The sequence below is a fragment of the Limanda limanda genome, chromosome 12, assembly GCF_963576545.1.
Source record: "Limanda limanda chromosome 12, fLimLim1.1, whole genome shotgun sequence".
Taxonomy (NCBI): domain Eukaryota; kingdom Metazoa; phylum Chordata; class Actinopteri; order Pleuronectiformes; family Pleuronectidae; genus Limanda; species Limanda limanda.
The window spans coordinates 15,028,422-15,042,563 of record NC_083647.1 but is presented as its reverse complement, the minus strand read 5'-3'; the positions used below and the strand labels follow the sequence as shown (position 1 = coordinate 15,042,563).

Genomic DNA, 14,142 nt, shown 5'->3' with positions numbered 1-14,142 from the left:
GGTCTGCTGTGATACGAAACTAAATAAAGTTTGATCCATTAAGCTTAATTAATAATAATAATCCAAAAACGATTATGACCTAAGGACTACATCCTGGATTGTAATGACTTAACGTGCTTTGCCATATCATTTCTGAGTTATTATAATTTTGTTTGCTTCTAATAACTCTTCAAACAGTACCAGGCCTCGTTTGCCCCCTGGAAATCATATTCATGTTCTCAGAACCGGTTTAATGCTCAGCACAACTGACAGAGTTCCGGGCAACTTGTCAATACAGAGCCGGATCCATTCATACAGACTGACAGCTGCTCTGGCTGCTCTGTTGAGCAACAGCCAGGACTCCAGCATTAATTAATAGTCAGACATAAAACAATCTTCTGAACACAACGCTTGCAGTAAAGCGGTCTGAGGTGAGCATTTCAAGAATACATTATCTGGACTCCCTCGCAGTCACATCCTGCTGACCTGCTCCTTTGTGATATCCTCTTAGTTTGGAAATGAGCTTGCCGGAGCTTCCGTCTATCGGCACAGGTTCAGGGCTGAGCTACGAGGCCGGGCTGAAGGGACGGAGGATAAGCTGGAGCACTGTTGGATGTAAAGATCCTCTGTGTTTGATCTACACCTGTTCAGGACGAGGATGTGTCAGGAAGCTCCATCCTGATTCATCTTTGAACCTCAGGCCTTTTATGACTGAAGAGAATCTTATCCGACTTCCCTCTCGTCTGTACAGCAGGCTAACGTGAACATTTCAGCCTCATCAGACTCTACTTCTGTCAGTTTCTTGTTCAGATCTCTTGTCTTTAAATACAGACATTAAAGTTTTTAAAATCACCCACTCTAGACCGCAGACTGACTCTTTCTGAGGATGCTACCGGAAGAGGGAAAAAAAGAGGAGCTATTTAAATGCTAGAATCTGGTGCTCTGCTTCCCTTTAAGCCTTTTTTGCAGCAGCCCTGCAGCTGCCAGATGTCAGATGAATGGATGTGTACAGAATGTGCTGTAATGCACTCGGAGGTGTTACAGTTGTGTCAGTTCACGGAGGATCGGTCTGGAAATGAAAGGGACGATGCTCAGAACGACATTTTTACCTGCTCGCCTCCAAAATTCAGGAATCAGTCCACAGAAACGAGAGAAGATGACACAGACGAACTGACACAAACAGGAGGGAACAATAAAGCTGATCTCAGACTAACCCAGACGCATGTTCTCCAGAAACTATCCAGAGGGGCTGACAATAAACATACGAGTCAGAGTCTTTAGCTGTTCCCTGGAGTTCTTGTTGCCAGTCTCCTAGTTACAGCTGCACGATTTGGTGAAAAAGTCGTATTGCTGATTATTGTGGACACTATTGGGATTTGCCACATAACAAACATGGTATTTTGAGTATGAGCGCTTGGTTATCAAAGAAACATGCACAGATCACTGATCATTTTATATTTCTTGAACATGCAAACTTATAAACATCTAAGACAAAAAACTTTAGGAGACATTTTTCAATTCATTAAATCACAGCTTATTGCAGGAAAACATGGCGATTGCATAGATGCCAATGTGAGAATACAGCAGGGAAATGTCAGAAGAATTCTCAGCGAGTTAATGACATTTCCAACAAGCAACGGCTGACAAAAGAAAAGAATGCAAATATCTCAGGATGAAAAAGAGGAGCCGCACATAAAAGAAACACAGAAGAAGATGTTGTTAACGCCAGTATCGACAGGCTGTAAACAACAAGCAGCAGAATGAATGCGTCATGTTCTGCCTCCTGAATGCTCGTCAACAATCAGAAAAAGGCTTAAATGTCTGGGTGGGAGTTTAAAGCCATTTAGTGACTAAGGCTTTTTTTCCATCAGCTCCCAAACTTAAGCCGTCCACCATCATTCACAATCCTGTTAAGCCAGAGATTGTAAATATTGATTACGGCATTAAAGCAATCTCATCCCCAGTGCTGCTCAAAGTGTGAATGTTGAATGGTTTGGGATTTGATATCAGGTCTAAACATATCGGGCTTGTGTCTCTCTCCTCCTCCTCCTCCTCCTCCTCCTCCTCTTCCTCCTCTTCCTCAGCTCTTTCTATAAGAACGAAGAGGACGACGCACCAATCAAGCGCTGTCCTAAATGTAAAGTTTACATCGAGAGGGACGAGGGCTGCGCACAGATGATGTGCAAGAACTGCAAACACGCCTTCTGCTGGTACTGTCTGGAGTCACTGGACGTGAGTGGCTCTTTACTTCATGTCCCTACTCCTCATTCTGCACAGTTAAATATTGGAACACTGTGTTTGCACTGACTGATGCTGTAGAATCATTTGTCTCACCAGCGTTTTTATTATCTTTATTAACCTTGGTTTTTGATAAGGAAGGAATAGGATTTCTTCTTTTTTTTAAATTCATTGAGAGGCTGAAAATGACTGTGTACACAGCAGCCGCAGCCTGGACGTGGATAACAGTGACTTATGAGCCTGGTGCCTTATGTAATCTTAATTGTGTGTGTGTGTGTGCAGACGACCGGCCCGCAGGTCATTTAAAAAGCAATTTACTCTGAACAGCTGTCCCGTGTCTTTCAAACCACTAATGGTCAGTCTTTATCTGTATTCTGTGTGTGTGTGTGTGTGTGTGTGTGTGTGTGTGTGTGTGTGTGTGTGTGTCTGTCTGTCTCTGTGTGTGTCTGTGTGTGTGTGCGACAGGACGACTTCCTCCTGATCCACTATGACAAAGGGCCCTGCCGGAACAAACTGGGCCACTCCAGGGCGTCTGTTATCTGGCACAGAACACAGGTGAGAGAAACCATCTTCCTTCCTCTGCACCTCGTCCTCTTTGCAATCGCTCAGGTCCCCCCACCCCAACCCCCCGCCCATGTCCAGGCACATGCTCTCTGCGTTTTTTACCTCCCTCTCTCTCCCTCTCTCTCTCTCTCTCTCTCTGCCTGACTCACACACTCACATTCAGCAGTGGGCTACTATTATCTTGACAGCACAATGGGGGAAAAGGAAGCTTGATCCGCACGCGGCGAGAAATGTCTGCTGGTCACTGTCGTGCCGTTTCCAGCTAAGCCTGTTGTGAACATTTTTCACTTTAAAAATAAAAACAGCTTTACATAACCAAGGTTACTTCTTTACCTTTAGGTAATCAAATGAAATGACATGATTACATATATAAAGGATTGGGGGGATGACGTGTAATTTCCCACAACTGAAATCGCGGATTACAATGGAAGGATTAGCCTTGACATGTCATTTCCCACATGATAGCGTGGTTTTTAATTCTGAGGCCTACGCTTTTGTTGTTGTTGTTGTTGTTGTTGTTGTTGTTGTTGTTCGGTTCCCAAATTTCTTTTCAGCGTGTCCCCAGGCAAATAATCCATTCACGTCCCTTTGTCCGACATACTTGTTATTTTGTCAACATTAGCATACACACTGGCATCTGTTGCCCAGTGGGGCAGGCTGAGTCATATGATTACAGATCAGCTGGTGGAAGCAGCTCCAGCTTCGCCGCTCTGTGCGTCTTTGTCTCCGTCTTGCTCTCCTCGCTTCACCCTTTCTCACTCCCTCACAAAAAGGCCTCCCTCATAAATACAACATGTGCCGGAGCGAAACTATCCTGCGATAAACATCTCCTCTACACGAGAGCTGTGGCACCAGTCGGGGGGGTGGGGGGTCAATATGGAAGCACCATCAGCGTCTGTTACAAAGAGGAAATTAGGCTTCTCACTACTGTACAGCCTGTAATCTGAATGCAAAACAAACAGTGGTGCAGCTGTGAGGTTTTGACATAATGAGCAGCAACCTCCCTGAAAGTAAACAAATTAAAAGCGTCTGTTTGTCCTGAACACAGGAGCATCGGGCTATTATAAGTCACTTAAGCATGTGACTGCATGTTATGTATTCCAGCTTGTGGCTTTGTATTTGTTTGTGTCTGGCGCCCCCATGTGGCAAATCAACTGCCTTGCCCTGCTACTAAGGGAACATAGATGATGTCAAGTCGCAAATATGTTTACTGTCAAATTTCCCTTTCCACCGAGTGACATGAAACATTCCTGTGTGTGAGTTGGTTTGAGAATTATATACTTAACTATGTTCACATGGGTTTAAGTTAATTTAACTGTGCAGCACACATCAGTGTAATTCAGTGTTTCACGTTTGTATAAATTCTGTTTAGACTACATAAATTATTTCAGTTTTCTATTGTTTCTATTATTTCCTTTATATTTTATACAATATCAACATATTGTATCTTTACTTATTTATTACCTTTCCTGATGATACTATTTCTTACACCTCTTTGGCATTTCCCCTTAGTTATCTCACATGTTTTGAAGCGACTTAAGATGCAAGATTCTCAAGAAATAGAATCATTATAAATCACCCAATTATTAAAAATGTTCCTAACAGAAGGTGAGTAAATAATAAATACAAATTGGAATAACATGCCAAGATCATATATATTTGATTCATCTATCAAGCATGGTGGTTTGGAGTATTTGGCAAAGCACTTAATCCTGAAAAGTCAGAATTAATTAAATTGTTGTCCCTCTGTATCACATCATTTAATAATCCCTTTAGGTTGTTCAACTTGTTGCAGATCTTACACCTTTTGTTTCTTCTCATTCAGCATCTTTTAGTATAATTTCAATTTGGAGTCATTCATAGAAAAACCTCATTCATTATTATGCTGTCTTTATTTACTTGAAGTAATCCTTGAATTGGCAGATTAAGAAAAAAAACATACCTTTCTGAAACAAATTGGAAGCCACAGTGCTGAAAAGAAGTGTGTCGTTCATCGGCCTCTGCTGGACAAATATTGGTATTGCAGATTGCTTAAAAAAATAGACAGACTTGAGGAAACGATGACATCACAAAAAGCAAACAATCATTTGAATTCATTATCTTTTTGAAAGTGCATTTACTTTTAAATTCCAAACATTATGTCTGCCCTCTGTCTAATATGCTGTTGAGGGAGAGCTGTGATATCTGCCACTGAGACGTTTGCAGCCTTTAGATAAATGTGTTGGTCTCATGTGGTTCGTTCCTCTCTCTCTCTCCGTGCAGGTCGTGGGGATCTTCGCCGGCTTCGGCCTCCTCCTGCTGGTCGCCTCCCCCTTCCTCCTGCTGGCCACTCCCATCGTGCTCTGCTGCAAGTGCAAGTGCAGCAAAGGCGACGACGACCCTCTGCCGACCTAAGCACGCCACAAGAGCCGGAGTGGAGAGCCATTCCAAGGATGGGCCATCTTTTTTCTTCTTTTTTTTTGCCTCCTTTTCACCACTTTACATTATTTTCCTCCCACCAAGCTTCGAGCGCTTCATTTTTTGGGCTGAGCCTGCACCAGCCCTCGCTGGGGGGGGTGCTTCAGGATCCATCGCTCTGCATGAAGAGAGGCGTGGTGGAAAAGCAGCGCTGCACCTTGGCCTGTAGAGACGAGCAGGGGTCAGAGGTCCGAGAAGGTGTGAGACGGTGGTGGGTTTTGGGGATGTGAAGAAAGACTGAGCCGTTTCAAAAGGCCTCACTGGGGGTTACTGTGGGTGTGCTATTTTTGTGGGTGAGTACAAAGGGGGGGAAGGGGAAATCATTGTTATGAACAAATGCTTTTCTCTTGTGTGGACAGTTTCATGCAGGAGCAGAAAAAGACATTCGCTCTGTTTTCGTCGGTTTGTCGTACGCAACAAAAAGCTTTTTTTAAATCCACCGCCGCCGCCGCCGCCACTACACCCGATGTAGCTCTGCAGATTCAGTCAGTAGCATCAGAGTTGCACCACGCATGTTTGGTGTCCACTCGATTTGCACAACGGAACATGATCCATTCGTCATGCTCGCGACTGAGGTGGAGACGGGAGACTGTGGTCCTTCGACTCAATGTACAGCACGTCCTCTTGATGATGTCAATGTTTTATAACCTGTCGCTTTAAATAGACCTGTGCTCAGAGTAGTGTCCGTGTTGTACTTTTTGAGTGTTTTACAAACTGTTAGGTACACGTGTTAAAGGGGATTTCCACTCATGCGCTTCTTTTCTCGGGCCAAGTGACGACAAGTTAGTTTTGTTGAATATCCGCTTACGCACAAATGTTCTTTTACCGTGTCTCCTGATTCATTCTCCAGATGTTGGAGGTCATCTTTGTAAACTAGAGATTACATTTCCAGATTTTCATGATCCCGAATCCAGACATTTTCCAAAACTGAGTGGGGATCCCCTTTAACGTTTCTGCATTAAGTTTTATCAGAGGTCAGATTTTGTATCCACACGTTGTGGAACCATTTTAATAAGTCACTAAAAAGAGATGTCACTCCTGTAATTCTCAGTCTCCAGGTGGTAGAGTAGCCAAATAGAAATAAATAGCCTTAAATTAAGAAGAGCCAAAATCTGGCATTTCCCCCCTGTGCTTTAAGAAAAAAAAAGTCAAAATCCAAATATTCCCAGGGAAAGCATGTTTAAAGGCATTTTTAAAGCATACGAGACAGCGAAGCCCTTTATATCCAGATGATTCTATGATGTCACCCATATGCCACACTGTTTATAGCCATACTGTAAAAGACAAAAAAAAGGAAACCGTCACCTGATGTGGTGTGTGTGTGTGTGTGTGTGTGTGACAAAAGGACCTGTGTTTCTTAAGTGATCCACATCCATCCACCCATTTGATACTCCACGCCCGATTCGACATCCCTTTCTCTGCGACTTTACAAACACACGACCGGCCCATGTTGCAAACTTGCATACGTTAGTGGTCCCGAGTGTCGACGTTTCGTCCCCCCCCCCCAGCAGCTGTTCCTCACAGGGATCGTCTGAAAAGCCTAAATATATACGAAAAAAGAATGTTCCACTTCTGGGCACGTGATTATGAAGCTGCTCTATACTATATCACTTTATCTATGCAAGTTTGTACATTACCATTCTCGGAAAGGCTATGGATGGGTCACAATCAGCCGTGAGTCAGTGGTAACGTTGTGTGGTGAGAGCTGCAGAATGTCCCAGTGCACGTGTGTATCATGATGTTTATTTAATCAGGGAAATGCTTATTTGGCCATTTTGTATTTTTGTTTGTTTAAGTTTATTTTCAAGTTATTTTCAAGTTTTGAAGAGATTTTATTTGTTTTGTTTTGCTGCTTTTACTTATCTGCTTTTATCCCTTCTAACGTAATCCACCAGTGTCCATGTAGCATTTCATGAGTGTGGCTACACTTACCAAAAAAAAAATAGTCAATAGTTAACAATCGTAGCTAATCATTGACAACTCACTTCTGTTTTCATAAGCTCAGTTCTGATATTCCACATATTATTCCGTGTTGATAGTAGCCTTAAAATTGTTTGCGTACCATAACCGTAGCCTGTTGCTTTCACCGACCTCACCTGTCGATATCAAAGCCAAACCTAAATTTGTACCTTTAGTTCCTTGAATGCTTAAAAAGTGAAATTCCAGATTTCCTTTTGTTGTTTTCATGACAATCGTGCCAAGCAGATTTCCTGGACGGGGTAAAGGAATGAGAAGTGTCTACTGTATGTGCATTTTGATCGTGTATTTGTAAACGTATTAACAGTTTCTACAGAGTGGAGAATATTTTAATGCTTTTTTTTCTGTAAGCGCTTCACTCTATATATGGGTTTCATTGTTTTTCTTTATATGTGTGTGTGAGTGTGTGTGTGTGAGTGCGTGTATGTGTGTGGTGCCTGCTGTGAGTCAGAAAACTCAACACACATGAGAGCGAGAGAGCATCTGCACCTTTTTAAAAATCTATCAGGGCTCTGATATCACCAGGATCATTTCAAACACAAGTCATTTAAACACAAGGAAAACAGCATCGAAGTCTCGAGCGGGCACAAAGTAACAAATTGTCAAACGAAACCACGGCCGCCTCCATTTTCTTTCTACGCGACATTCTACACTGTATCGGCTGTATTATGCAACAAAACAGAAAAAGGGCCAAACGGGCGAACATCAGTCACGTTGCAGAATAACGTTTGATGTAAAGATTTAAAGTCACATAGCATCGGCTCTGTTGTAGAACGGGACGGTTCCACTGAGTTCCAGGTTTCTGTCATTTGACCCGTGAAGGGGATGCAAGTGTATTTTACAAAAAGCTTCAGATCTACTTTGCAGTTATTCTAAGATCAAGTTTGTTTATGAGCAGCAATTGAATATTTTATAACCTGTTGTGTCAAGAGATGGCGCTGCATGAGTTTTCTCTGACTTCTACATGTTGAATATTAATATATTGTAGCCGCGAAAAAGATCTTTGGAAATGGTAGCGTGTTCACCCTCTTGACCAGAGTTTTATTTTTTTTAAATTGAACAATGTCTGTTTCTTTCCTTTTTTGTTGTTGTTTTATTTTTTATATATATATATGCCTCTTTTACATCATAGTGGTTGTATTTGCATTATCCTTTTTTTTAAAGAGCTTCTTCAGTCTTGACTGGTCAATTCACTTTCAATCGCTCATTTCAGTGGATAATATGCTGTGTGTACGCAGGGCTCTTGTTTATAGAGGTGGTAAACGATGTCTCTCGTTCAGTCAGTGGATGTGAATTGAACCGGGTGATGAACAACATTGTAAATTTGGCATATCTGAATCAGCTCTGTACAAGTTTAGACTCGACATCTCCGTATATCTACAGTTCCACTAACACTGTGACACCAGGTATTAAAGGTTGTTGTTTTTGTGATTCTGCTCTCGTCATTCATTTCTAAAAGTGTGTTGGGATTATTTCAAACTCACCAATGAGGGAGTCTTATGTGAAATGCCTCCCTCTGGTGTTGAAAGTGAGACCTGCAGCACAGAAATGGAAATCATTTCTAAATCGGTCTGCAAAAGTTACACCATGAGAACTAAGAACAGAACAAATAAAACCTATATGAATTATTATTCAGAGTTATCTACACTTTCTCTTGAGGGTTTATTACCTCTGCTGAGGAGGTTTTGGTTTGTGTTTGTAAATTATTTAGCAGGATTACGCAAAAACTAAACAGCTTTCCATGAAATGTTCTATAAGTGTGGATCCATATCAGGAGGTGGATGCATGCATACATTTTTCCCGTTCTTTAACATTAGGATGTTTTTCAATGTTTCTGTTTATAACAGAGAATAATTTATGGATCTTGATGAAAAACAAAATCAGGCATGTTTTGGGGGACTGTTATTTATGAGTGTGGGTAATTTAGAGCAGATCCAAATAAAAATCTCGATCAAGTGAATTTAAATGTGGTTTCAAAAAGGGAATGTTTGGCCTCGGTGGAGGTACAGTCTGTGCTCCACTGAATGCCATTCTAATTCTTACTATTACAAGGAGATACTCAACAATAATTTGAGAGATGAGCAATACACTTGCATCAAAGATGAAAAATGAATAACACATGAGCCTGTAATTTGTTTTTCTTCTTGTATTTGTTCTCATCTCCATAATTAATAACTCACAGCCCAACTTTTTGAAAGCTGCAGATTTATCATTTTCTGCTCCCAACAACAATAATTTGTAGGAAGCGCTCACATCCTCTCGTCTGGTCTGTGTTTTACTTGCGTCTTCTTTCCTTCATATCGGAGGCAGCTCTGTCTGTTCATCAGACATGTGTCAGCCTTTTGTTAAGGTCTGCCAGAGAACAGGTTGTTCTCTCCCTCTCTCTGCCTTTGTGTCTATTTCCTGCCAGATGCTGGATTGGGAGCATTAACAAGACAACCCTGAAAATGAAAGTGCAAACGCTCGGTGATATATCATCCCTCACCAGCTGTTCTCTGTTTGGAAGTCTCTCCACCAATCACTGGGCAAGACCACAGGAAGTTGCCATCTGCGGGCACCATGGTGACAGGGTTTGTGGATGGGCGTTGGAGCTGATGTGTTATCTGGAGCAAATGAAGTATGATCCTGGGGAGGGGGGGGCGGAAATGGAGAGATGGACAGAGAGACAGGGAGGAGTGAAGCGCCTGGAAGACAAAGAGCCGAGGCTCAGAGAAACAGGAGATGAAGAGCCAAGCTGCATGGCTGGGAGAGGGATGGATGAAAAGAGAAGAGACAAGGCCTCTGCACCTGCTCTGTGCAGAACACAAGGTTCTGCTATCACACGTGTGCTGGCTGCAGGCCGATCAGACCGGTCTGCTCTGGCTTCACCTTCCAACACCCCCGCTGCCAAGGTGTCCTCCTGCTCCCCATCAGCACCCTCTCCTCTGCTGTGTGCTTACAGACCCACAACCCACAACTTACTCTCAACCCTTCAGCATGTTGGCTAGAACAGGCCTGAAGAATCTCACGCTACACTCAGGTCAAAAATACATTTTCTGAACAAATATAACTTGTTGACTGATCCTCTAAAGTAAGATTCAGTAAGAGAAGTGGCTGTGGAGTCCAGTTCATGTACAGCAGTTTACTCTCCTCGTGACAGGTTGCAGTCTCTGAACTTTGTATGTTGCTATATGAGGCTGGAAGACATGAATACATGAACATGTATTTCACAAGAAAAGTCTGACAAATCAACAGCATTCTCTGTTTTAAATCCATATTTACCTGTATTATTGTGTTTATTTCCCAACCCAGCGATCAGCTCATGACTACTTGATTTAATTTTGCGTCTTATAGGTGTCTCAAGCCTCAGTTAAGAAACCACTGGTGTAGTCCCATGTTAAAAAATAATTGTTAATGCATATTCAGTAACAAAGAAAAAAGAACTGAAACAGTTTTTCCTCCTGAAAGTCAATCAGCACAATCTGCACAGGAAAGAAGCACACATGGGGTTAAATATATTACTGTTGTCTATGGTTACCAACTTAAGAAATGACATCAGCATGTCTGAGATGGTATCTCTAACACTTCTACTACTGGCATAGCTGAATTATCCCTAAATTAGAAGCAATGTATCCATTTGTCCCAGTTCAAGGCTACTATCGACTATTATGATCTGAAAGTATTATTTAAGAAGTCACTAGATAAACACCTATTTCATTTTGCTGATAATATTTTGATTGTAGGGTTCAAATTTCTTAATTTTGCATGAACAGATGTTTAACGTTCTCATGATGGATTCATGTATCTACACAGCATCAGGACGCAGTTATGTTGTCAACAATAATAAGATCCACTTGACTGTAAATGGTAAATGTGTTTGCCAGGAGAGGGAACTAGAGTTCTGTAAAAGCCTGTTTGTCAACAGTGCTACAAACCTCGATTTCAAATAGGTTGAAAACTGGAAAGTGACAAGTCGATTCCCGTTATCTTCCTCTGCACATTTTGAAGAGTTCAAGCTTTTTTGCACAATTATCAAACATCCAATCCAATAAATGTCAAATCAGCGGGGGTCAAACAGCAGTGATTCATTCTGTGGTTCAGCATCTTTATTTTTTTGCGCTCACGTGTTCCTGAGCACAGGACTTATAGACTCCAGTCCACCGCACAGCATTATAAATACAACTCTATGTTTTCTCCTACTGAGTGTCGCTTCCTAGTCTACCCGCTCTTCCCTCAGTCCTGACATGTCACGCTGACAGGCGTGTGCCCCTGCTGAGGGAAGAGTGGACTAAACACATGTTGACATTAAAAGCTAAGAGCTCCCTGCCAGCTCTCGATGGGGGCTGAGGATTAATAATAAGCTTGTGTGTTTGCTCATACTTGCACATGCAGCACAAAAGGAGTCTGACTGCGACCAGGGGCCATTGTACACCCACCGGTGACTGACATATGCTGACAGGGTCCCGCCTCTGATCTATTTTATCCCAGCATGCAGTTGTACTGGTCTTTGTCCCTTAAGCCTGTGACACCTATTAGCGCTCATTAGCTTCCTGTGGTTGAGGAAGACAGGGCTGTGGTTTGTCAAAACCACAACAAAGGAGGAACTATGTGTGTTGATGTTGTTCTGACAATCAGTCACTTAGATTGTGACTTCACAAAAGCTAATTTCTAACAAATAAGTGTTGTCGATGATGCACAGAGCACCATAGATATCTGGGATGCATCAACATTACAGGAATAGTTTGAATTTTGGAAGATGCATCCAAATCAGATAAGAGGATTCAAACCACTCTCATCAGTGTGGCTGGGAAACGCTGGATCACTGAGTCTGGCTCTGTTCAAAAGTAAAACATCAAAAAATGTTGATCAGCAGTTCTAAATCTCACTCGTCAAATTGTTACATCTTGTTCATTTAATCTTGATTGTCTTCCTGGAGTATTTGAGAGTCAGTGAGGTTGCCAGGCAACCAGCTTAGACTCCTTGAACTCACTGCTCCCAACCACAAGAAGTTGATTGTGTCGGAAATCGTTTCCTCACTGCTGCCAATGAAACAGACACTCGATAGTTAACTCAATGGTCACTTGAGATCTCCATCCATCCATCCATCCATCCATCCATCCATCCATCCATCCATACTGCTTATCCTTTGAGGCTTGCAAGGGGCTGTGGCCGATCCAGTTGAAAGACATGGTCACATGATCACTGCTTTTGTTGATCCAGCTTGGATTTTTTTGATGGACCTATATCGACACACAGAACCCGGACTCTCGTAAAAGGGTGGAGGGTTTATAAAATATACAAAGAGAATGGTTTCAGACACAGCCCTATTTATCTCCATCAAGTACAGTTAGTTTTTTTTGCCTCTCTACGTTGGTTTGTTTATTTGTTTCCCAAATAATAATTCAAGCATTTAGATGAATAAAAATCAGGCAGATTTAAGGAAGCGATATCTTTGAGTGTGTGTAATTTGGTGCAGATTGATTGGATGTGTGGAGGCTATTGGGCCTGGTAGAGGTTTGCACTGAAATCTTAGTTATTTTTCCTTTTTAAACCTTTGAACAGTTTATCTGTTTCCTCCTGTCCCCCACAGTCCAAACTCTATGCTAAACTAAGATAAGCTAAATTAAGCCTAACTAACTGCTTTCTGTCTTCAGCGTCACTATCCTCAAAACATGTTCTATTCTTTCAACAAGAAAACATCGTGTTGTGAATGTGCACTGGATTTTCCAATCCGCACTGTTGACACCGTTCAGGCTGTATCCAGTTCGTCAGACTGTTAAATACAACACCGACAGTCCTTGTTGATTTACACTCGAGGGTTCTGCAGAAGAACAACCAGTCAGTGACAGACTCTTCATGTGTCATCACATCCCTCCTCTCCATTTACCTTGACTCCACACCTTAATAAAACTCATCTACCTCAGCCCACTCCTTCTTCCACCTCCTCCCCCCCTTCTGTGTTTGCTCTCCTGCTCCACATGCCTCTCCCTCCCTTCTCTCCATTTCTGTCTGGGAGAAGTTTGCCTGGGGTCAATCACCTGAGCCTCCTCACCTGGCCCCTGACAGGCCTGTTGGGATGGTGGGGGGGGCCTGCCTGCTGAGGATAATGGTTGTTGAGGGCCGCGGGGAAAGTAGCAAATTCTGTTTGCTGTCATGATGACATATCAGGGAACAGCGCAGACCTCAGGGATTTGGTTCACAATGAGCACACAGTCAAATACAAACAGGATTTAGCCACTATTGCCAGGTGTAGAGAGAACAGAGGCAGAACCACTCAAATACATGTTTTTTTTTCAATTCAGATTGAAGAGAGAAGAGTTTTCTTTTCACGCTGCCGACAAATTGGCTTTTATCAAATGCTTGAGGCTACAGTGGAGAAAATAAAAGAAAATCGATTTTCATCCGTGGAGTTAACATGAAGTTTGTGAAATGGAGCTGGAACACTCTCCGGCTCGCTGCTCTTTATGTAACGTCAGTCATGTCTTTCAGTCGCTGACGGTTGATCGGTTTTTGATCAGTGGAGCTGGAACCGTCAGCGATCAGACATGATGTACTGTGCCGAGCTCCCACGACCACCACAGCTTCCAGTCACACACCTGTTCCCTCACACACACACACACACACACACACACACACACACACACACACACACACACACACACACACACACACACACACACACGCCCCTGCCCGTGGTTTCAACCTGACTCTTTCTCATTAAAGACTCTGTGAAATTTGACAGGTTTTGACAGCAGAGGTTTCCACATAGATCTCGCCACAGTGACAGATATCCGACAGCTTGACGATAACCGCTGCCTTATTGCAGAAACACAGGTGTCCCTCGTGGCTGACGACAATAGGAAGCCCTGAGTGATGGATGGATGGGAGTGATGAGACGTTACATAGCTGGATGCATGCTGGGACAAAACCTGTGTCAGGGTCGTGAAC

At 42.6% G+C, this 14,142-nt stretch overlaps 1 protein-coding gene across 2 annotated transcripts in view; it reads left to right on the top strand.

The window, feature by feature from the left end:
- Positions 1-8,646, top strand: part of rnf144aa (ring finger protein 144aa) — a 34,222-nt gene extending 25,576 nt beyond the window's left edge. For both annotated transcript variants that reach the window (XM_061082791.1, XM_061082793.1), the window contains exons 6-8: positions 2,064-2,211; positions 2,683-2,772; positions 5,044-8,646. In XM_061082791.1, coding sequence (XP_060938774.1) covers positions 2,064-2,211; positions 2,683-2,772; positions 5,044-5,175 — 370 coding nt within the window. In that variant the 3' untranslated portion in view covers positions 5,176-8,646. The remainder of the gene's footprint in view (positions 1-2,063; positions 2,212-2,682; positions 2,773-5,043) is intronic.
- Positions 8,647-14,142: the final 5,496 nt, after the last annotated feature.